The sequence below is a fragment of the Bos mutus genome, chromosome 28, assembly GCF_027580195.1.
Source record: "Bos mutus isolate GX-2022 chromosome 28, NWIPB_WYAK_1.1, whole genome shotgun sequence".
In the NCBI taxonomy this organism is placed as follows: Eukaryota; Metazoa; Chordata; class Mammalia; order Artiodactyla; family Bovidae; genus Bos; species Bos mutus.
In genome coordinates, this window is record NC_091644.1 from 18,764,230 (window position 1) to 18,787,988 (window position 23,759).

The following is a 23,759-nucleotide window of genomic DNA, read 5'->3' on the forward strand; positions in this document are numbered from 1 at the left end:
CCTTTGGACCAAATTCTGAACAGTGACTTGCATGAGACCACACAGCTACTTGGTGGAACAGCCTAAGTGGGACCCCCAGGCCCCCAGCCCTGCTCTTGCCTCTCCACCAAGGTGATGTTCAGAGGAACCCCAGAACAAGTGTGACCAAGGTGAGGAGGCTGGGGGCCAAGTCTTCCTGTGGCTCTGACCCCTCCCTGTCCACCCGCAACCCCAATCATCTTACCAGCCAAGGACAGTAGAGCTCTGGCTTTGCTGTCCCTTTTTTGCTAAAATGGAGAGAAAAAGAAAAACACACCACAACTTTCTCGGGTCCAAAACAAACACCAAGGACAGTGTTAATAAATACATAAAAATTTAAAGATCTCGATCGCAAAGGCACTTGATACAGGTGGGCTGGGTCGCACAGGAATGGTTCTGTGTGTGTCCCAGCTGCCCTGGGAGGGGGTAGGCAGCAGGTGGAGAGGGCCCCTGGGGAGCCCCTCTAGGGCTTCCATTCTCCAGGGGGTTTCAGGCCGGGGCCCACTGTCCCTATTCCTTTAGCCTGGCTCAGAATGGCCCCTTTGCCCTGGGAACAGAAGAACTGGCCAGCACCTTACGGCCTGCTGAGGGGTCTGGGAGACCCTCTGCATGCCTCAGAGTGAGAACCCCTGGAGAGGTCCTGGGAATTGGGTGGCTTCCAGAGAGCCAGAGGGTCCAGGGAAGTTACCTGCCGTTGGAGGTAACGTGGCGGGGGACAGCTGAGGCCCTACAGCACGGTGGGCCAGTGTCTCCATGGGGCAGAGGCTCACGTCCTGCCCTGGGGCACTTGGCCCTTGTCAACCCCAGAGTCTGGCTATGGGTGGACTCTGGTCCTCAGCCTTGGAGTCTGGTCACCCTCCTACCCCTACCCAGCACCACAAATACACCTCTGGCCCAGCTTAAGCCAGGTGAGAGAAGACCCCGACTCTAGCAGGAGTGGTCTTTGATAGAGGGCAACAGCGGATGGGGCTTAGTCTGAGAACTCACGACTCCTCATGCTCCACCAAGTCACCTTCCAGCTGTGCTCCCTTCATGCACCAAAGCGATGACCACAGTTGCCATTCCTGGTCCAGCCAGGGGTCTAGCACCAGTTAGGAATCCCCTGGATGGTGAGGACACATACTCCAGGCTGTCCAGAGCTCCCTTCTCAGGGGTTGGGGCTGGGGTGAGGTTAGGAGGCCCATCTGTAACCTGGAGGCACTGGAAGTCACAGGACGTGCCATCTGCAGGTGCAGAGGTGGCCACCGACACTGCCGTCCTGCCAGCACACTCCATCTGGACTCTGCTTCTTGGCCTTGGCTGGAGGAGCTGTCTGCAGCTCTTGCTACAAAGAGCTGAGTCCGAGATGAACTTGCCTCCCACCCACCCTAGGCATGTAGCTGAATTCCCCCAGCCCACTTCCTCTTAGACCACCTGCGAGTATTCCCTCCACCTTCCCTGTCCTGCTTTGCCTCTCTGGGCAGAGGGGCCCAGTAGACAGGGCCTCCACCGGGGTGCTCACGAGTCCTGGCAAATGGATCCAGTGTGGGGCCCGGTGGCAGGTGGTGAGGGAGGGGTGGTAGCAGGCCCTCAGTCCCTGCAGGAGAGACAGACAGGAGCCCCTGAGAGGTTCGGTTCGGTCACCTGGGCTGCTTGCTGAGGTATCTCCGGTTAGGACTTTCCCTGATCTTTTTCTTCCTCATACACCCATTTCACAGGGTGAAAAGTGTCACAGCCCCAAACTAGAACGACATGAAGGCAAATAATTTAAAAGGCAGTCCGTGCAGGCCCCCGCCCTGCTGTGTGTCCTCTGAGCCGGGGGTCTCGGGGCAGCACAGAGATTGTAAACTTGACTGGCAGGAAGGGCGAGGCGGGTTCATGTCACCGGGGCCGTGGAGGGAAGGCTGGTGCCTGGATGCTTCGGGTCTTCCCTGAGCAGCCCTTTGTTTTCAGAGGCTGGGGTAGGGGCCCCGGTCCAGCCCCAGGGGGCACTCGGGGAAGTGCCCCGGAATGCTGTAGGGGTTGGTTTCTGGGGAGCAAAGTAGCTTTGGGTCACGGGGGCGCTCGTGCCCAGAGGTCCTGGGAGCGGTGTGGGTTGGTCTCGCTGACGCTGCTCTGATCCCGTTGGCCCCACAGAGGGCTCCACAGCATCTGGAGGGGCCACGGGTGCTGAGAAGGGGCTCCCAGGAGTGGAGAAGGGGGGTGGTGAGGCCAGGCCAGGGTCTAGGCTCAAGGTCTTCTTGGTGCAGGACTCGCAGCACAGCCGGTGGAAGCCGGGGATGGAGCAGTAGCGATCGAGCTCTTCCGTCTGGCAGAAGATGGACCTGTCCCGCACGCAGAGCTCCACTGCACACACAGCACAAAGACTGATGCTGGAGGTGCCCATCCACCAGGTCCCACCGCCTACTCAGTCCTTCATCTCCCACCCTCACCACCTCCCAGTCAACCCTGAGGAATCTGGTCCACTCCGGCCAGGAGCAGGCAGCTGGTAACGCAGTGTGACAAGCAGCCTAAATGTCCTGCCACCAGTCAGCACGCATGTGAAACACTAAGCCCCCTTACCACTAACTGTGGAATCAAGCAAATCTAGGTTCCATTCAAGGCTCTACCACTTAAAAGCTGAGAGGCCTTAAACTCTTCAACCCTCAGTTTCTTCTGTAAAAACGGAGATAATGCTGACATTTACCAAATAATAATAATATTATTGAAAATAGCATTTAAAAAGTTTCTGGCATAGAGGGGTGCTCACCATATTAGTTTTGTTTGCTTTGGCTTAAATGTCATCAAAAAACGGTTTTTGCATTTTTGTGATAACTTCAGGTAGGTCTTTCCAGACAATGTGAGGTCAGGAGCTTAGCTTTCTACTAATTTTTGCCAGGGAAAGAGAAAAGGAGGAGAAGGAAGGGGAGAGGGAGGGGACAAGGAAGAAGAGGGAGGGGGAAGGGAAAAAAGCGAGGAGAGAAAAGGTAGGGTGCAGGCTAAGGGGAACGAGAAATGTTAGGGAAAATGGAAAACAAGTGGCCTCTAGATGGCGCCAGAATTCTAGGACCAGAGTGAGAGCTCCCCTTCGCTCCCCAGAGTGAAAGGAAAGGAAACCAGACGCTTGCACCGCTTGCTTGCACCGTTTGAGCCTCAGCATAGGAGCAGAGCAGCAGCAAGACTCGAGCCAGGAGATAACCTGAAGACATTTAATCAGACCCCTTTGTTTTACAGATCAGGTTGCCGCGCTCAGAGAGGTTCACAGATGTGCACGAGGTCACACAGCCAACCAACTGGTCCTCTCATTAGGAGTCAGGGTCTGGGATCTTTCTGCTACTCATCTGTACAGACCCTGGTCCTTGGGACAGTGAGAAAGGGAAATAGAGAAGAAGCCTAGGAAGGAGCACAGAACATAAAGCCTGGTAGGTTCTTGGTTAATATTTATTAATAGATGGATAGGCAGATGGATGGATGGACGGGCAGATAGATGGAAAGATGAGAGGGTGAACTGACGGGCTTAGGATCATGAAGCAGAGAGAAATGTCTGCTACTGTTTTTGTTGATGTTAGCTGGCAGCTAGGCAGGAGTGCATACGTTATCATTTAATTCTCTCAAAAGCCGTATAAAGACAGCTCAGAACTACCACTGCCATCCCCAAACCTTGGAACCAGATATGATTCACAATTCAGAACTTTGGAAGTTAGAAAAGTAATCTTCATCGTATTCATATTATATAACACCCCCGGTGGGCCTGAGGGGTCACCTTGTAACCAAATATGTCAATGTTTCTGTAACAAAAGAATAACTAATTTCTTGTCCGTTCAGTTCCGATTTTGCTGCCCAATGAGTCTGCACCAGATTCAGGGAGACATTTGCAGCTTTCAATTACTCTGGAACAGCAGATAAGGAACCATGGACCATTACAAGCATCACCCCCCTCTCACAGCTGAGGAATCCAAGGCTGTGAGGTGGTGATAGTCACCTCAGGAAGCCAAGGTCACGCGAACAGACTGGAAGCTGGGTCTGCTCCACTGCACGGCCCGTGCTCGTGATGCCAGACACTGGGAGGCTGGGAAAGGGATACGGTCCAGAGGTATACTTACTGGATGATATCTTGTTGATGGGATCCAGAGGCCCAGACTGTGGAACCCACTGCCCCTCTGGGGTCACAAGTTCCCGGACGTCAGCTTTCACTGTGGAGTTCTGGAGATTTCCTGGGAGGGGCGGGGAAGAAGCTCTAGTACTGGGGGTACCAGTGGGCTGGGAAGCCAGTCAGGCTGGGCCTCAGATCTAGGCCAGAGAAGCTGGCCAACCCCCATCCTACCCGGCTCACCTCCGCAGGCGGGCAGGCTGCAGGCCTGGACCGTGTCCGGCTTGGCCCCCTCACACTGCCCCAGACTGTTGGCGTTGGTCCGGCACACCACCTGCCGCTGCTGGATGCCCTCTCCGCAGGTGACAGAGCACTGTCATGGAGGGTGGGGGGGAGGGGGGACAGGGTGGGGGGGAGGAGGGGCAGGGTGGGGGCGGGCCAGGCCGGGGTGGGCAGAGAGACAGAGGAAGGAGGCGGTGAGCTCCGAAGCCCAGCCAATGTGCAGGACAGAAAGGGTACAGAGGAGGGTGCCAAGCCTCTGCTTGACTTGATCCTTGACCAGGATGCACAAGGACTGCACTCAACAGCCTCTCCAGGTCAGTGCAGCAACTTCAAATACTCCGCTGCTGCTGCTTAGCCACTCAGTCATGTCTGACTCTTTGTGACCCTGTGGACTGTAGCCCGCCAGGCTCCTCTGTCCATGGAATTCTCCAGGCAAGAATACTGGAGTGGGTTGCCATGCCCTCCTCCAGGGGATCTTCCTGACCCAGGGATTGAATCCGGGTGTCCCACATTGCAGGCAGACTCTTTACCATCTGAGCCACCAGGGAAGCCCAAATATTCCTCAACTAGGTGGGAAAGAGCCACTGTCTTGATCTTAGAACCCCTGAACCTCCCCACCTCCTGGAGGGGGCCTGTGGGGCCCCCTTCCAGCACTGCCGCTTATGTCCACTGTGTCTAGTTTGTACCTGGGTCCTCAAATAATTTGTGTATCACCCTGCACACTCCCTGTAGCCATCCACCAGTCCTAGGGACCTGGGGCAGGTCTATGCACTTGATGATACCTTGTCAAGGGGATGCAGGAACCCAGACTGTAACACCAGCTAAGCCAAGAGAGCTAGGTGTCGGGGTCCCCACAGACCCCTCTAGCTCTGACATTCAATGACTTTGCTTTCCAAAACTCAGCATGCAGAGACATGCTCAAAAGTGTCCTGGCATGGGTGCCAGGAGCAAAAGGCCATTGGTGAGGACCGCCACACACACCATCTCCTGGACCCCCCATGCTCTAATAGATGGGTAGGGTCACTTCAAGAAAAGCAAGGGAGGGTGCCCCATGTGACCAAGTCACTGGGCTTGTTTGTTTGGGGCTTTCTTTTGGCCACTCCACACGGCATGCAGAACTCCCCCAACCAGGGATCAAACCCATGCCTCCTGAGGTCACTGGGTTTTGCGAGCACTGAGCACAGCCTCTCCTAGTGGGATGGGAAAGACTTGCAAAGGTCCACTTCGCATACGGGGGCAGGTGACGACCCAGGGAGACCCAGGGGTCACACACCACACAGAACCACGGGACCAAGACAGCTCATCTTCCCAGGATGAAGAGTTAGAACACAATAGCTCTGGAATGTTTCTGCCAGTCTTACAGGGCCAGTGATCTTCCACCAGCTGTCACCTGTTCTCTGTAAGGGGTCCCTGATGGACCAGCAATCTGTCTGTTTTACATTCAAACAAATAAAGCTATATGTTACGGAGAAGAATATAAAATCTGCATGGGTTGTGTGGGGATTTTTAGTTATTTAAGATACTCTGTTTTGGACTTCTCTGGTGGGCAGTGGATAAGAATCCACCTGCTGATGCAAGGGACATGGGTTTGATCCCTAGTCCGGGAAGATCTCACACGCCTCAGAGCAACTAAGCCCGTGGGCCACAACTATTGAGACTGAGCTCTAGAGCCTGAGAGCTGCAACCACTGAGCCCTCGTGCCCTGGAGCCTGTGCTCTGCAACAAGAGAAGCCGTCGCAATGAGAAGCTCGTGCACGACAACTAGAGCGCAGCCCCGGCTCTCCGCAACTGGAGAAAGCCTGCATGCAGCAACGAAGACCCAGCGCACCCCCCCAAATTAATAACAATAAAAATCAAATACTCTGTACCGTGCACTACTTCAAGCCTACAGAAAAGTATGAGGAAGCTGGTCATGAACGCCTGTTCAAACAGCCCACTAGCAAAGTCAATAAATCAGCATTCTGGCATATTTTCAAATATGGTGCTGTGTCTTTTTAAACTACATAAATGGTAGCCCCATTGGAAGTATTTTTGTCCTTCATATGTCAGTGCTTTTTCTCACCTATTTTTCTGAGGTTTATCTATGTTGATAAGTACAGTTCAAGTTTATTTATTTTTCTTGCTGTATAGTATTTTATTACATGAACAGACCATGGGGGTTTTTTCGGTATAATTTCCTATGGATGGATAGATATATATATAATATTTCCTGATATTTTTCTATTATAATAGGCGTTATTGTGCTTATCTCTGTGATCAGCTGAAGTTTCAAAAATTATAGTCAAATATACAGACCATACAATTTACACTGTGACCACTTTTAAGTGCATGGTTCAGGGGCATTGAGTGTATTTACACTATTGTGAAACCCTCACCACCCAGCTCCAGAACTGATTCTTCTTCCCAAGCTGAAACTCTGCACCCATTAAACATTAACTTCCCACCCCCTCTCCCCCAGCCCCCTGGCAATCACCCTTCTACTTTCTGTCTCTATGGATTTCACTGTTATGGGTACCTCACGTTAAGTAATCACACAGTATTCGTCATTTTGTGTCTGGCTCATTTCACTCTACGTCATGTCTTCAAAGCTCAAACCCAGTGAATTTTCAAGAAAACACAAGACCCTGTGGTCCCTGGACCATTCCACAGCCTTCTTATCGTCTCCCTTTTCTTTCGCTGACCTCGCAACAATGAACTTGCTACAGAGCTGCCAGAATGATCTTTAAACCTGAAACCAGAGCTTGTGATACATGTTAAAACTTTCAAGGTTTTAACTGCTCTCAGAATAACTAACTCCTCATAAAGCCCTGCAGCATCTGACCCCTGCCCACCTCTCCAAAGCCATCCTACAACCCCTGCCCCTCCTATTGAGCTCCAGTCCCTTTCTGTTTCTGGAATGTAACAAGGTCGTTCCTGCCTCGGGGTCTTCCTGTGGCTCATGCCTCAGGTCACAGCTCTAATGTCACCACCTCAAAGAGGCCCTCCCTGATATGTTATCCTGTTTACTTCTGCTCAGGTCCAGCTGCAGCTGGTGCATGCTTCTGTCTCTGGTACTTGTCTCACGTCTCCCTCACTGGACTGTAAGCACCCCAAGGACAAGAATCGGGTCTGTTGGAAATGGGTTCTAGGCATTCTTAGCACAGTGCGCCTGCAATGTAGCTGGCACTCAGTAAATACTTCCTGAATGCGAGAATGTGCTTCAGGGACTTCCCTACTGGTCCAGTGGCTACGATTCTGTTCTCCCAATGCAGGGGGCCCAGCTTCTATCCCTGGTCGGGGAACTAGATCCCACAGGCCACAGTGAAGATGGAGGATCCTGGTGAGACTCAGCACAGCCAAATAAAAATAAATACTAAAAAGAATGTGCTTCAATTCGCATATCTAAAACACAGGGATATTAGCCCAGGCCTCCTAGCTCTCAGTGAAGGTCAAAGCAGATACTGAATAATATAAAGGCCGAGAACAAACCCATGTTCCAGCATACATGGGAGCTGATGGACTCAGTTTTGAGAAAAATCAAATCAGATGCAGGGAGAGAAATTCAACCAGAAACTCTGCCTGCATGGACAACCAGAACTCTCGGCAGCTCCCCTCCCAGACCCACCTCTTTCTGGACTTCCAGGGTAAGTGCCTATTAGCCCAGCCCCTTGTACTGTCTGAGAACAGCTCACCTGGGACCAGGCTCCTGTCCGCCACTGGAGTGGACAGGGCACGCGCAGGCAGGGCCGACGGGCCTCAGGCCGCTCCCCGGGGCAGGCCTTGGCCGGCATGGCCTTGTGAGTACCGTTGGTGAGGGGCAGCAGGCACTGCACCCCCCGAGTCTGCACCCCAAGCTTCCCACAGCTCCGGCTGCAGGCGCCCCACTCCTCCGTCACCCACCTGGAGACAGACAGGGAGAAAGGTAGAGGGAAGGCAGGACTGCGGCATACTTTCTCCCAGAGCTGCTCCCACCCTCCGAACCACAGGAGGCAGGAGCCAGAGAGAAGGGCTGGGCTTCAGAATGCTTGGGGGCCAAGCCATCCACCTGACTCTGCAGCCACCGGGTGTGCGGCCTTAGGAAGGTCACTTATTCCCTCCTCAGTTTCCTCGTCTAAAAAACGGGTATAACACCTATTTAAATTCTGCCACCCTGCAGGTCCTTGGACCTTGCAAGCTCTTGACCGCTCTAAGCCACAGTCAGCCCACCTTTACATCAGGATTCTTTCAACACTCTGGATTTTCCTGGAAGCCCAGTGGTTAAGACTTTGCCTTCCAATGCAGGGGACATGGGTTCAATCTTTAGTTGGGGGACTAAAATCCCACATGCTGCAGGGTGACTAAGCCCGTGTGCTGCAAACCACAGAGCTCATGAGCTCTGGAGCCCACACTGCAACTAGAGAGTCCGTGTGCCACAAAAGAAGCAGAAGTACCCCAGCCTCCAGGGGGGTCTCGGGACAGTTAAAGGACATGTATACATAAAGCATGTGGTGGAGTGCTTGGCACACAGCAGGTGTGTCATAAACGTAGGCTCTGTCACCATCACCGCCAGTGCCTGCAGAGCTTTGGCTCATCAGCCAAGCTGGTGGTCTCCAAGCATCTTTTAGCTTTAGCCACAGAGCAACTTCCCAGTGGCATCTTAAGCAGATGCCCTCTGGAAGAGTTAGACCAAAGCAAAACCGCTCTTGTCTAGAAAGAGAAAATGCAAGATCCCTGTGGCAGGATGGAGGGAGGGCAGCCCCCAAATGCCACTCCTCTATTTCCTGAGACACCGTTTAGTAAACCAGGGGTTTCAGCCAATCCCTTCCTTTAGAAAACAAAACAAAAAGCCCTCAAACTTCACCTGGCATTTAACACATGAAGAAACAAGCCATGTTTCTGGTGGGTGACCTGCTGAGGGTCATGAAGGCATTAGCCCCACATACTCTGTGACCACCAGTATCTGTGTGGAAAGTGGCCGGAATAAAAAGTAACGCATCAAAGAAAAGCATGGAGGGCTAGGGGGCTGGGGACCGTGGCCTGGGGCTGGACACAGGGAGGCCATGGCAGGCTTGAGCACCGGCCGCCAGCTCCCACCCTGGCCCTAGGCCCCTCCGCCCTACAGGAGCAGAGCTGCTATGGGTCAGCAAGGATGAATCGGAATCCCCTCCCTAACCCTGAGAGGACTCCAGGGAGGCAGGTGGGCGGACTTGGTTCTCTGTGGTTTCCTGCCAGCCCACTACCCTCGGCCCTGCCTGAGGGCCACTAGAGAAGCCTGCTAGGGGCTGAGGGGGTGCTGGGCAACAGGCTCAGAGGCCAGATCTCGATCCTACACCAATCACGGCTCTTTTCTCCCCTAAGCCCCAAGAGAAGAGAAAAAAAGCCTCTCTTTTCTCCAAATACCCCCAAGAACATGACCCTGTGCTCAAAAGAGCCAGGGAATCCCAATCAGGGGCTAGACCGTGGCTGGGAGCTGGCAGGCCAGGCCGTGTGCCTGGGCCCCAGATGACTAGCCAGAGGAACTGGTGGACATGCCCCAACCTAGGCCCTGGAAGCACTGAGCTCTTCTTCACCTCCATGGACCCCCTGGATCATGGAGAGAAAGCTGGGTCCACAGATCGGGCCTCAGCCTCCCCACCTGTAAAAGGATGCTGGGAGGGACAGAACAAAGGCAGCATCTTCCTCTTTCTGGGAGTGAAAGCTAATCTAGAAACCTCAGAGGGGATGGATAGGCAAGGAGGGCAGTGCTGGCCATGGGCAGAGTCTGGTGTGTGGGTACTCTCTGCTCAGAGTCCCTGCTGCAGGGTCTGTGTGCCCCCACGCTCCAGTGCTGGAGGAGCACCCCTCATCCTGAGGTCAGGGCTGCGGGACGTTTGTGTTCAGCCACCTCGTCCCTCCCCCGGAAGCACTCACCCTGGCTGGGCGCATGGGTGCTGGTTGCAGCGCCGGCGGATCGGCTTGGGCCTCTTCCTGTGGTCGCACAGGTGCCGCTGGACCATGTGGTGATCTCGTCGGCGCCGGCAGCCGTATTTGGTGAACTGGATCCCTGGAAGGAGGGCAGCCTGCTGTGGGGGCTCAGTTCTGCCAGGCCCCCCACTATCCTGGCCCAGAGCCTCAGGGACTGTGAGCTCTGAGTCCCACCTCCCTCTGGGCCTGTGCAACATCTCCTCCCAAAGTCACTTTCTAAGGAAGCCACCAGCCCATCTCAGGTGTCCCTGCCATAGTGCAGGTGGGGATGTGGCTCTGCACCACAGCCTCTCCGCACAGAGGGGGAGCCCTTGCAGGGCAGAGACCCTGCCCCAGGCTTGTCTCTAGCACCCCCAGCCCAGCCCCAAGGCCCTGCCCAGGCAGGCTGTCACACCCCAGCGACCTTGATGGAGAAACTGAGGCATGAGCTGGGGCCACGGTAAGTGGAGACAATTTCAGCCCCCTGACCCCTCCTGCTCCTCTCCCGAGAGGCCCTGGGCTGCCCCACAAGGGGGCTGCAGTCAGGCAGGCTGGTACCTCCTCCGCAGGCCTTGGTGCAGGGCGCCCAGCTCTTGAGTGCCCACTCGTAGGTGTCTGTCTCCTCCAGGAGCACATTGTTGCTCCCGATAAGGGGCAGCAGGTCCTCGTGGATGATGTACTTGTAGGCCAGACTGCTGCGGGGGCCACTTTCAGCTGGGGGGAGTACCTGAGGGGAGACGGAGGAGGTGGCACAGGACTGGAGGGCGGGGAGCAAGGCCAGCATAGGGAGATCAGAGAGGAGGAGTCACCAGGGAGGATGTGGGGTCAGAAGCAGAACCAGTGGAAGCCAGGAGGGGGTAGCACCGAGTATGGCCTGGGGAGGACTTTCAGACCCATAGCCACAGGAAAACTCAGGCCAAGCACCTACTGCGTGCCTGGCCTGAACAGCCTGTGTGCCCATTGGTGATTCTCCCTCCCACACACCTAAGTTCCAACAAGGGCAGGAACCATGTCTGCTGGTCTGTCCTGCTCACGAGAGCACTCACACTGCCTGTCTCTAGAAGATGGTCTACGATAGAGATTCTTATCAGATATATGATTGCAAATACTTTCCCCCATTCTGTTCAGGTAATCTTCTCACTTTCCTGAAAATGTCTTTTCATGTACAAAAGCTTTCAATTTCCATGAAGACCAGTTTATCTCTCTCTTTTTTTTTTTCTTTCATTGCTCATGCTTTTGGTATCGTATCTAGGAATCCAAGGTCATGATTTATCCCTCTATTTTCTCCAAGAGTTCTATGGCTTTAGCTCTTGTTCTTGGGGCTTTGATCTATTGTGAGCTGATTTTGGTAGACGGCGTGAGGCAGGAGTTCAACTTCATTCTTCTGCCTGTAGATATCCCATTATGCAAGCATTGTTAGTTGCAGAGATCCTTCTTTCCCCATTGAATATTCTTGGTATTCTTGCTGGAAATCAACTGGCCATAGGTGTACGAGTGGGCAGTAAATATAGCGTGAACAGGAAGCACATGTTGGATTGAATTAATATACTGACACCGACTGGCTTCAGACCCTGTCCTCTAGGACCTCCCTGACCAGCGAGAGTATCACCAGAAACAAAGCATGTCCAGGGCCTCCCTGTCACCAGTCAGTGACAACAGAGGCTCTCCTGACCTGGTCTCCTAAGTTAACAATCCGTGATCCACAAGCTCTGGCTTATGGTCTAGGAAGAGGAGGTGTGGGCAGAGGTGGGCCCCAGCTGGGACAGTAGCTGGCAGTGTCAGACAGCACCCATGAGCCACAGGCCATTGGACGCACTTGCTGGCAAAGTCACAATGCAAGTGGACGCCAGAAGATGGCAGAATAACAGGGGGAACCAACCCAGGTCCTCCAGCCCCTCCTGGGCCCTATCTCTGAGCTTGCATTATGGAGGACAGGCTCCCTGAAGGGGTGTCTCTGACTGGACAGTGAGACAACAGTTTCTTTTTCCCTTCTCACTTCCCATCCTACCAGCCTGGAAGTATGAAGGGCATCTTGGCCTTGTCCAGGCTCCCAAAGACACCTAAACAGGAACAGGAGTGTTGGCTCAGCAGCAGAGACAGGGGGTTAGGGGACTGGGCTGGGGCAGCAAGGTGAGTGGGCAGGGGCCACCATGCGGGCGAGGGCTCACCAGGACAGTGACGGCTTCGGGCAGGGGGCCACTGGTTTTGAGGCTCTCCTTGGCATCCTCCACCACGTACTCCCACTCCAGGCCCATTGCGGTGAAGGTCCGGCTCGTGGCTTCCTTGCCCTTGGGGTTGAGGATGAAGCTGCCTGTGACCTGGTTCTTCACCGCTGGCCATGGGGAGAGGGTCACACAGATTTCTATTCCCCTCCACAGGAGCATGAGCCACACCTCGGGGCTTCAAGGCCGTCCCCACGGGTCCCTCGGGGCTCTTGCCTACCTGTCACTCTGTCCCCACCTGAGCCTTTCCCCAGTCAGATGGGTCGTGCCACTGCCCCCTGGCAGCACCCCTGCCTCTGGAATGGTGCACACCATTCCTCTCCCCTGGTCTCCCCTTCTTCCTGCCTGACAGATCTCCACCCACATTTAAGGCTCAGCACAGTAACCTCTATGCTGCTGCCGCCACTAAGTCGCTTCAGTCATGTCTGACTCTGTGCAACCCCATAGACGGCAGCTCACCAGGCTCCTCTGTCCCTGGGATTCTCGAGGCAAGAACACTGGAGTGGGTTGCCATTTCCTTCTCCAATGCATGCATGCATGCTAAGTCAGTTCAGTCGTGTCCGACTCTGTGCAACCCTATGAACAGCAGCCCACCAGGCTCCTCTGACCACGGGATTCTCTAGGCAAGAATACTGGAGTGGGTTGCCATTTCCTTCTCCAAACAACCTCTATAGCAGAGCATAAAGGCTAAGAGTATAGGCTCTGGAGTTAGACTGATCTGGGAAAATTACTCAGAGTCCTTGTGCTGCCTCAGTTTCACCATGTATAAATTTTGAATGCCCTTTGAGGATAATCACAGTATCCCACGCTCACCTACCCTGCCAAGAGGCTCTTGGGACAATTAAAGTTCATATATGTAAAGAACGAGGCTGTGTGCATGGCATGCAGTTGGCACATAATAAATGGTAGGCACTACTACTGGCATCAAAGCGGCGTCTGAGTTATAGTTGCAATTACAGACACCCTGTCTCTCCCACAGCCTGTCAGGATATCTCCTCTACCTCGGTGTCCCTGGCCCACAACAGGGCTGAGCACAGAGTGGGTGGATAAAAAAAATATCTGTAAACGTCTACCCCTTACAGTCCCAGCCAGTGAGTAACTCACAGCCTACAACTGGAACAGGCTGGCGGGCAGGAGGTGTGTAGGCTGCAGACACCCCAGCAAAGGCCCCGATTCACAGCCTTATTCACCCTGGAAGCACCAGGGGTCAGAGAAGGGCTGAACCCTGGGACCCGAGCCCCCAGCCAGGTGGGGAGGACAAAGGCTCTGGAGCCCTGGGGTGTCCCCACCTGGGGTAATTATAACATAAGAGCCAGGGATACAGGGCACCAACCACAGGCTGGTCACTCTGCTCACTGCCAAAGTGCAATCCTCACATGCATTCTGAGGTTGGTGCTGTTATTAATCCAGATGGGGAATCAGAGGCTCCCAGATGGGCAGGGGTGTGTCCTGGACATGCAGAGGCTGATGGTCCAGTTCTCAGGAGGGCCAGCCTCTTTAGTGAGCAGGAGGAGAGATGCCCCTACCCCCGACAACCTCATCTGGCCCAGCTCCAGAATGGCCAGACCCTCCAGGCTAGCGCCAAGCATCGCCTTAGGCAGGGCCCTTGTCTGTCCCCATAGCTCACGGCTACTGCTGTCCCCCAGTCTCTGGCTGTACACCCCACATTCCAGGGGGTGCTGGAATCCACCATCCAAGTCCTACCAGCTCTGAGCCCAGGCCCTACGACTGACCTGCTCCATATTTCCAGCAATTCTCTTAACCTCTCAGGGCCTCAGTTTCCTCAACTGCAAAATGGGGTAAAAAGAAGGTTGTCATGAGGCTCCAGCAAATGAAGAGTGCCAGCTTCCAGCCCCACACACAGTGGGTGCTACAAGCACGGCTTCTCTCCCTTCACTTCCTTTCAGAGTCCATGCCCCTAAATTCCAGGAGTGCCAGACGTGTTTGGACAGGGCCTTGGCCTTCACTGCCAAGGCGGCCACCTGTCCCAGGCTTCTCCAGAGAGCACACACCCTGTCAGCACACATGTGCACACACGGGCACATGCGCACACACTCACACATGTATATTCTGCACACTTTTACCAGGGTTGCTGTGGATCTCACACACATAATAGTCACACAATCTGTGCCAACGACAGGTCTCAGTTCTGCTTCCTTCCCACACAAGCTCCTGGAGAGCTCTAACCCTCAGGGACTCATCCCACAAGCCTCTACCCCAACCTCCACAGAAGCCCGTCTGCTACCTACAAGCCCATCGAGCTAGCTCCCTGGGAAGGCTAGACATCTGCACAGGGTAGGGATGGATGGAAGGAGCTGGACAGGCAGCCCAAGGGGCTGCTGATAGTATGGAATCATCCGTAGGGCTGCAGTAAGAGAAGTATTTGTAACCACCTTCTTTCAAGGGCAAATGACCTTCTCTCCCTGCCCCTGTCCCTCCCCAGCCCCTGTGCTGGCACAATTCCCCAGAGCCAGACAGGCAGCTGTGCAGGGAGATGGTGCAGCCAAAGCCCTCCCATCTCACAGCCAGAGGTGTGGCTGGCAGAGGCACGCGGCTGGGAGATCGGACACCAAGGTCCAGACTGGCTCATCCTGCAGGTGAATGAGGGTGCACAAATCGCCCATAACCCACTTAGGGCCTCAGTTTCCCCTTCTGCCTACTTCAACTCCACTCAGGTGCCTTCCAGACCAGGTGAGGAATTTCTACAGCTGGGCTAATGTAGATGCACAGAGAGTGCAAGTTCCCCAGGAGACCTTTTAAATGTTTTCTATTATTTTAATAATAACCTAAAAACACGACTGTTGGCATTTTTGTAATATATGAACTTTCCCAGAGATGTTACATTTTGTGTTTGTGTTCATGATGAGCTGGTAACAAGCAGTGAGAGTTGGTGGCTGTAGTAGGTAAGAGGGGGCTCTGGGCAGGCCATGGCCCAGGGCCATCACAACCACGCACCCTCTGTAAGGAGTCTGAACATAGACAAGTGTGGGGAACCCAGCACTGCCCAGCGTGTGGGCAGCAGCCTTCTGCCCCCCTGCTCACCAGGAGCCTGCTCCAAACCATACTAATGTGCTTTCAATCGAGATAAAATTCACATTGAATACAACTCTGCCTTTTAAAGGGTGCGATTCTGTGACTGTGTAATCACCACCACTATCTAATTCCAGAACATTTCATCACCCCTGAAAGAAATCTGAGACCCATTTGTAGTCACTCACACCATTTTCCCCTCTCTCCAGCCCCTGACAACCATCAACCTACTTCCTGTCTCTATGGATTTGCCTATTCTGCACATGCTCATTTTTTGATGCCAATTTTAGTTTCAGCAAAAACAGAATGAAGCAAAGAAACACACAAAAATCTCCCCTTCTTACACTTATGGGCTTAATTTTAATTCTACTGATTGATTTGGGGGGCTGTCATTTTTGATGTCTTGGTTTTATAGCTGTATAACTGCTGCATGTATAAAGGGTAGGCATCCAGCTTAGAGATTATGTGTTTAAGCATCATTATAATAAGAATAATTGAAGGGTCCCTCTGGTAGACTGCAAAAACAGCCACAAATTCCTCCTATTCCTGTTGGTTCACCCCTTTGCACTGTGATGCACCACATCTCCCATTAGGAGATACTCTGCTTCTACCTCTTGAATCTGGGTTTGGCCATGGGGCTTGTTTAGACCACTCGGACATGAGAAAGCAGGACGCAAGCAGAGACCTGAAATGGGCTTGCACATCGGGGTTTGCCTGCTCTTGCCACTCCTGAGGACCATGCAACAGATCCCACGTGCATAATCCCAGGCTAGCCAGCTGGGGACATGACCCTGTCACCCCAGCTGACAGCCAGTACCAACCAGGTCCCTACAGACCCACCAGCTGACTGCACTTGGGTGAGTGAGTTTCCAGGAGGATGAGTTAGAAGAAGCACCCAGCTGAACCCAGCCCAAATCGGGGATCCACAGAACTGATGCTAATAAACACTTGCTGCATGAAGCTGCTAAGTTCGGGGATGATGTATTATACAGCAAACGTTAACTAATACATTCTATGGAAATGGGTTACCTTTAAAAGGTACCTATGTGCACAAGAAATGAACAGTGGTTGCCCCTGGGGAAGGAAAGTGCTTCTGGGGTAGAGGGTGGAAGGAATGTCCCCTGGATCCCCTTTCATACCTTCTGAAATCTGAAGCATGGAGCCTTTTTCCAATTCAACACAAATGAAAAATCAATCAACAAAAAAGCATTCTCTCACATTATTCAAATTCAAGAAATGTCCCCTACATTAGAATCTTCTCTTCCGTTCTCCCAGCTCCCCCACACCTGCGGGCAGGTCCCAGGGGCTGGCTGCCCATCACCTAGCACCCCGTACTCACCAATGTGGTGGGGGACCTTCTCCAGCTCCTCAATCTGGATGTGCCTGGCACCTGCTGGGATCTGCACCAGCTTGAGAGCTCCTGCCACAGAAGAGGTTCCAGAAAAATCATGAGCATCCTGAGCTGGGAGCACCACGCCCAGCATCTCCCATCACCCCTGCTCCTCACAGGCACCCTGGAAGCTCAGTCTCCTTATCTGTAAATAGGAACAGGCCCTTCTTTACAAAGTGCTGAGAAGTTCACAGTTACATAGCTTAAAATGCTCTATAAAAACTATGGATTCAGTGTGTGTGTCACTTGCTACTATTTCCCACTGTCTTGACCCTCCTCTTCTCTCCTGAGGTTCCCCTCTCCCCTTTCTTCTCATACTTAAAGCCACTGTAGGGATTTAGATGAAACAAGCCATGAAGATCCAGCATTAGGCGGTCCCCATGATCCTCCCAATCCAATGCCTGAAAACTAACCTTTCTCAGAACCATCAACTTTCCCCCAACAAGGAGAGACGAGGCAAAGCTGAAATACTCCCAAAGGGGAAATGAATCTAATTCAAACTAAAGTGTAAAGGACTAATATCTGGCCCTTTTCAATAGAGGTATGGAGAGAAGTCAAGAACTTAACCAGGAGTTCAAAGCAGGAAGCACTTCAGTTAAAAAAACAACAAACGAAAAAACAAGGTAAAAGATGAGGATGAAAAGGAAAATTGCTAGTCCAGCCTGGGCCTCATCTTTAGACCTATCTCACCCTCACTCCCAGCAACAGGCCAAGGCCAAGCTTAGTTCCTATGACCCACAGTGCTGAGCTGGAAATGCTTCTGAGCTCCTGAGCCCAAGCGCAGGCACAGCACACCTGGATGGTGAGGGACCACAGTCAGGGCAGAGGCTCCAGGGCCCCCTCTCCCTGCCTGAACTGTGGCCTGGCTCAGCAGGAAAGGGCTCAACTAGGGATGGCTCATTCTCTAGGGCCCTGGCTGGACCAGAACCCCACTGCTCCTGGTCATCCGCCAACCCCACCTGCTCACCTGCCTGCTTGGAGGCCTTGCCCAGTGTCCCCTTCACAGTCCTGCAGTGGGAGTTGTCGCCGCCACAGACCCCACACTTGTCATCTGCCTTCATGGACCCCACTTCCTTGTCACAGCCGACGGGCTAAAGTCAGAGATGGGGTCAGCAAAAGGAGGCTTCCACACCCGCATTGCCACATGCGGTCGGCAGCCCCTGGCCCCCTCTCCAGTCCCCAGACATGAAAGGACCGTAGACTGAGAGGCATTCCTGGACGGGACTCTGCCACAAACATGCTATGTGACACAGTCAAGCTCTGAAACCTAGCCACGCCTCTCTCCTTGAATGCGGCTGGGCAGTGACCCCTTTCCAGCATCCCAGAGTTATGCTGAGGACAAGAGGTGTCATGGGTAGGGAAGGTGAGGTGATGCCTGTCTTCCCAGGGAACAGAAGGAGGGGGAGGCGCTGTAGCCCTCCAGTCTCCTGGGGCAGGCAGGGGGCGGGTGGTCCAGAGGGGGCCACCTACCACACACTCGCCGCGGGCACAGACACTGTACAGGTCCCGGTAGCTGCAGCGAGTCCCATCATGGACCACCTGGTTCATGAAGACCACGTCCCCTGTGTCCTCTGACTGGCAGATCAGTTCACACTTCTGGGCATCTGTGGGGAAACGGAACACACTGAGCCGGCTGGGCTCGAAGAAAGTGGGCTGGCCTAGCCCGACACTAGCACGTGGCCGGAACAGGAAGTCCCAGGGGCCAGCTCTGGGGTGGAGCTGGGCATAAGATCCCTGCTATGGCACTTAGGAGCCATGTAACTTTGGGTAACTTATCTGACCTCTCTGAACCTCAGTTCCTTATTTATTACCCCCATCAGTAAAATGCCACATCACGCTGTTAAGAAACAGCAAGTGATAAAACAATAACAACAATTAGCCAACACTTAATGAAAGCTAACTATGTGCCAAACCTTTATACATTCTTGATGTACAACTTTAAATGCTTTTTTGTGAATTAGCTAATTTAAACCTCTCAATACTCCCCAGGAAGTAGGTTCTAGCATTACAGAGGAGGAAACCAAGGACCAAAGAGGTTAAGGAATTTGCTCATGGCCACTCAGCCACCCAGGAAGTGGCAGAGCCAGGATTCTAACCCAGGCTGTCTGGTTTGGGCCAGAGTCTGCTTTGATCTCTACATACACATCACCAGTCACACATATGACAGTGAACCTCAATATGTCCGTGAACAGTGGTCTGGGTTTGGGCTTACAAAATGGAGCAGCAGTGACGGAAGGAAGGAGATCCTTTCCAGAGGTCCTTTCTAGTTTTAACAATCAAATGTTCTCTGTCTAGGCTATTAATGTCCTATAAAAGTAGGTTCCGGAGAACATATAAACATTTGCTGTGTTTCTTAGAAAAGGGGAGACTGGAGTTTAGCTAACTTCCTGGAATTTGTGTAAAAGTCCTGGGAAAACCCAAAGTCCAACTGTCCCATTGACCTTGCAGCCCTTCTCCACCCCGTGTGAGTTGCCTGTGTGGGTTCTGGATGGATCTGCAAAGCTTCCAAAGCAAAATTTGTCAGGAACCATCTGGCTCCTGGCTCCTCAACCCTAAGGTCCCTGTTGCCCAGTGACATCATGTCCCAGCACTCAGGACTTGAGTCTAGAGTCCCAACATCCAGTATCATTTTGGATCTCACACACAGGAGCAGCCATACTTTCAGTGGGACCTGGGCCAGGGGCCAAGGGGTAGGGAGCTTTCACCCTCCCAAAGAAAGGCAAGACCCTGACCAGTATACCTCAAGCAAGTGGGTTTCCAGGCAGCCCTGAAAGCCAGCCAACAGTGGCATGGAGGTGGTGAGCTCCCCAGACTAGGGGGAGTCTAAGCAGGGAAGAGACACTCCCTGCAAGCATGTCCCGGAGGGGTCTGTGCTCTGGCGGGCAACACACAGGCCCTCTGAGGTCCCTTCCAACTTGAAGACTCTCATTCTAAATGAGAGCTGAAGAACAGAGGGTCTTGCAATGGTGATTTGAAAACAGGGCTATGAGAGGGAAGCCCTGGGTTAGGGAGAGCAAAGGCCATTCTGATCAGCACTGCCTGAGGCTGAGGGCTGGGTAGTAGGGGGTGAGCATCAGGTTGTGGAAGGACCATGGAGAGGCTAGCCAAGCAAGGGAGATTCAGAGGACAGCTGAAGATCCTTCCAGCCTGAAGACACTAAGCTGGCGTGAGTCCCAGCCCTTCACTGGCTTCTCTCTGAGCCAAGAGTTATTGTTGTTCAATCACTAAGTCATGTCCGATTCCTTGAGATTCCATGGACTGCAGCACACCAGGCTTCCCTGTCCTTCACTCTTTCTCAGTTTGCTCAAATTCATGCCCGTTGAGTCAGTGATGCTATCTAACCATCTCATCCTCTGCCACTACAAGAGACATCACTGAAAAAGCTCCAATATAGACAGGCACTGGCTTAGCCCCAAAATTCTGACCCTCTGCATGAGTCCCACGGCCTGTGTCCAGGGGCAGTTTGGAGGGGCTCAGTGGGAGGATCCCACAGGTCCCATTGACCTGACTTTCCAATCATTTTCATTAACGCCTGAAACAGTAGTACAATCAGTACAAACCTAAAAACATGGTCGGTAATAGCACTGAGCTTCTCTGGACTCTGGTGATGCAAAGCGAGGAATGCCTGCATCTGGGCCTTCCGCCCATGGCAGGACATGTTTGAAAGCACCCGCCCCGCCACCAGCACTGCCGCCGGCCTCAATGGTACTTCTGGGCCAAGTGACCCCTGCTCAAGACATTGCCCTCGCATCAGCCAGGACACAGCATAAGAATTCAAATCCAGGATGATTTTCGTGACGATGGTGGGCCCCCAATGTATACAGTGCAAAGGTCTGCACAAAGGCATAGGGCAAACCTGCCAACTGCAATGCCCCTCTGGGTGCCGCCACTGTCCCTCCACCTTCACTGGTGGGCCAGGCAAGGAAGGCCCTGTCTGGGAAGATAAGGACCCAGCAGAGGCCCAAGGCCATGGGGCGGGAGGTGGAGGGAACAGAGCCCCACTCACCATCGTCCGGCTCATAGGGGATCCAGCTGTGCTTGGCGTTCTGGTGGATGTAGTAGGAGCTGCGCTTGGCACACTGCTGGGCCCGGAAGTCCTCGTAGGGCCCCGGACACTCCTCGATGTTGCAGATCTGGTACTGGAACATGGGCCCAGAGCACATGCGGCCTCCGTAAGCTGGGCTGGGACAGGCATAAAGAGACTGTGCTGGCTGGAAAGGCTGGACGGGTGGCAGGCTTTCCCACAGCCACCTGCGTGGCTCAGCCCTTTAGAGGAGCATAAAAAGGGGCCCCACTAACTTGGAAGTTAGGGGGGACCCCACTGTGAGGGCTGCTGAGCTCAGTCTTTTGGTCCCTTCAGGCATATGCCACCTATTTGAGTGTTTCTGTGATCGGAAGAAGACAGAATGAAAGAAACGGGGCAAGAGACGGGGTGGAGAGGAGGAAGACAAGAGGGAAAGACTAACCGCTCCAGCTGGGCTGGAAGAGAAATCAGTCTGACTCATCTTTGTGTATTCTTTCACCCGCTACACAGGCCTGACGCACAGTAGGCCCCCAACACAGGACTCCGCTGCTCTCATTTGCATCCACTTCCATTTAATATCACCATAAACTAAGGAGAGGTAAAAGAGACTTGGGTTTGGAGTCAAAAGATCTAGCTGAATCTACGCCCAAGTCCTGTTATGCCTTAATTTCCCCTTTCAAGGAGGGACCATAACACCTCTTATTTTATCTACCTCCTGGTGTGTCTGTGAAGAATAAAGTTTAAAAAGGTATCCTTAAGCAATCTGTACTCGTCCCCATTAAATTAAAAAGGATTCGGTTAGATTACAGGTACAAAGTATTCAAGTGAATGGGGCTCCTGTAACTCTGTACAGAGGTGCTGGGAGGGTTATGTGGGCTTAAGCACAGGAGTGCTGAGCACCCCACCTGGCGCAGAGAAAGCAGTCCGTACCCCGGAGTAATTAGAACAGAGGCCGTCCTTCATTAGCGCTTAAACTGTGCTGGGGAGAGTACACATAATATTTCATTTAAGCCTCATAAAATAAAAATAGTTATTTCAGAGCAGTTCAATAAACAGGAGCTTCGATCAAGGGAATAACTATGTGTCATGACCAGGAGGTGGTTTATCCAGAGTGGGCACCGCTGGCCTTTTCTCTAACCCAGCTTTCATACCCCCAACAGGCTGAAGTTACAAGGCTGTTCTCTTTGGCTCCTGCTCGTAAAGGGTCAGTACGGCCATCTGACATGGGAACAGGAGGCACTGAGAGTCCCATCCCTGGAGGTATACACGCAGCAGAGTAGGAAGGACTACTCCTGGAGATGCTGGAGAGAAGATGACCACCACTGAGCCTCTGTGATCCTAGGACCCTGCCGTTCTGAGGTCCCCATCACATCTCTCATTGCTGTGAGGGCTAGGCTGGCCCTGCCCCACAGAGGTTCTGCATCCCTGGTTCCTGGGACCAGCGGACCCACAGGGCCAGACTGGGCCAGCCCCCAGCTCCCATGAAGCTGTTCTAAGCAGGCTACATCAGCTCGGGAGATGGAGGCCATAAAGAGCTGGTGCTCAGAGGTACCAAAACCAAGGGAGGGGAACCCCATGGAGAGGATAAAAGGGAGAAATAGATTGCTCCCCCAGAATGCTGAAAAATCGGGGGCGGGGGAAGGTAAGGAAAGGGTTTGACATTAGAAAGAGATAAGAAAAACTGAAGGAAGTTTTGCTTCATGTAGTAGGAAACAGACTTGGGGAATTTATTCTCCTAAAACATGGCTAGTGAACAGTGTTTTTTCAAAGTTTAGCTGGAGGATCGGGGTCACAGAAGGGCTTGTTAAACTGACCAAGCCTTGGGCCCACCCAGACTCTCTGCACATGAGATATTGAGAATCACCGGCTCAGACCTGTCCTCAGATGTCAGACCCAATGGGAGATGTCTGACCGAGGTGGAAGTGATTTGGTGCCCACAACAATTTTGGGTCCTCATCCACTGGAATATGTAGCCACCTGCAGGGGACCTTCTTTCTTGGGCCCTGCCCCCCAGTGTCTCCCCCTCCAAGCCCCTCAGGCCCCTGCCCTGCCCACCTCAGCCAAGTGCACTCACGGGGGATTGTCACAGCTCCGGCTACGGGATCGAACCCCGCCCCCACAGGACCGTGAACACGACCCGAACTTGGTCCAGGAGCTCCAGCCTCCGTCCTGGCCATAAGTCTGCTCCGGCGACTTCCAGATGCAGTGACCTTTGAAGCACCACTGGGATGGAGCAGAGAGTGTGAGGTCATCCTGGAGCCACTGCCATAGAAAGTGCCCAACTGGGTACCGTGGGTGAGCCCAGAGAAAGGAATGCTAAGAGCACCAGCCTCAGGGTCACACGGAATCCAGTGCCTACTGTGAGCTGAATGACCCTCAGCAAAGATTATCCCTTTCAGAGCCCACTCCTCAGCTGGACAATGGGGATAAGAGCACTCGCCCACAGGGTTGTTGTGAGCACTCACATACAGCCCTTCAATAACAGCAGGTGATATAATAACAATGACAGGAGCTGCAATTATTTGATTTACCACCCCCAGAGGCACAAAGAGCTGATAAGGGAGAGAAGACATAATCTTCCCACACAATCTACAGTTGATCTTGGCTCTGGACCTCAAAATCACCATCTGGGACTCCAAGCAGGTATGTTCATAGGAGGGAAGCCAGCTACCCGGGAGGTCCAGCCACACAGTGGAGGGTGTATGCCTCAAGTCCAAGAAGCCCAGGTTTGAATCCTGGCTTGGCCATTACTAGCTGTGTGTGGCTTTGGAAGAGCTTCACCTCGCTGAACCTCAGTGTACTTGCCTGGTAAATGGGACTGTTCTCAGAACTGAAGGCAACCAC

At 53.2% G+C, this 23,759-nt stretch overlaps 1 protein-coding gene across 2 annotated transcripts in view; it reads right to left on the reverse strand.

The window, feature by feature from the left end:
- Positions 1-311: 311 nt before the first annotated feature.
- The window catches only part of ADAMTS14 (ADAM metallopeptidase with thrombospondin type 1 motif 14), a 95,504-nt gene continuing 72,056 nt past the window's right edge, over positions 312-23,759 (reverse strand). For both annotated transcript variants that reach the window (XM_070364598.1, XM_070364597.1), the window contains exons 11-22: positions 22,990-23,138; positions 20,898-21,073; positions 18,362-18,495; positions 17,859-17,982; positions 16,841-16,921; positions 12,418-12,581; positions 10,808-10,976; positions 10,217-10,349; positions 8,020-8,227; positions 4,310-4,439; positions 4,080-4,190; positions 312-2,343 (exon numbers count right to left, since the gene is read on the reverse strand). In XM_070364598.1, the coding sequence (XP_070220699.1) occupies positions 1,874-2,343; positions 4,080-4,190; positions 4,310-4,439; positions 8,020-8,227; positions 10,217-10,349; positions 10,808-10,976; positions 12,418-12,581; positions 16,841-16,921; positions 17,859-17,982; positions 18,362-18,495; positions 20,898-21,073; positions 22,990-23,138 (2,049 nt within the window). In that variant the 3' untranslated portion in view covers positions 312-1,873. The remainder of the gene's footprint in view (positions 2,344-4,079; positions 4,191-4,309; positions 4,440-8,019; positions 8,228-10,216; positions 10,350-10,807; positions 10,977-12,417; positions 12,582-16,840; positions 16,922-17,858; positions 17,983-18,361; positions 18,496-20,897; positions 21,074-22,989; positions 23,139-23,759) is intronic.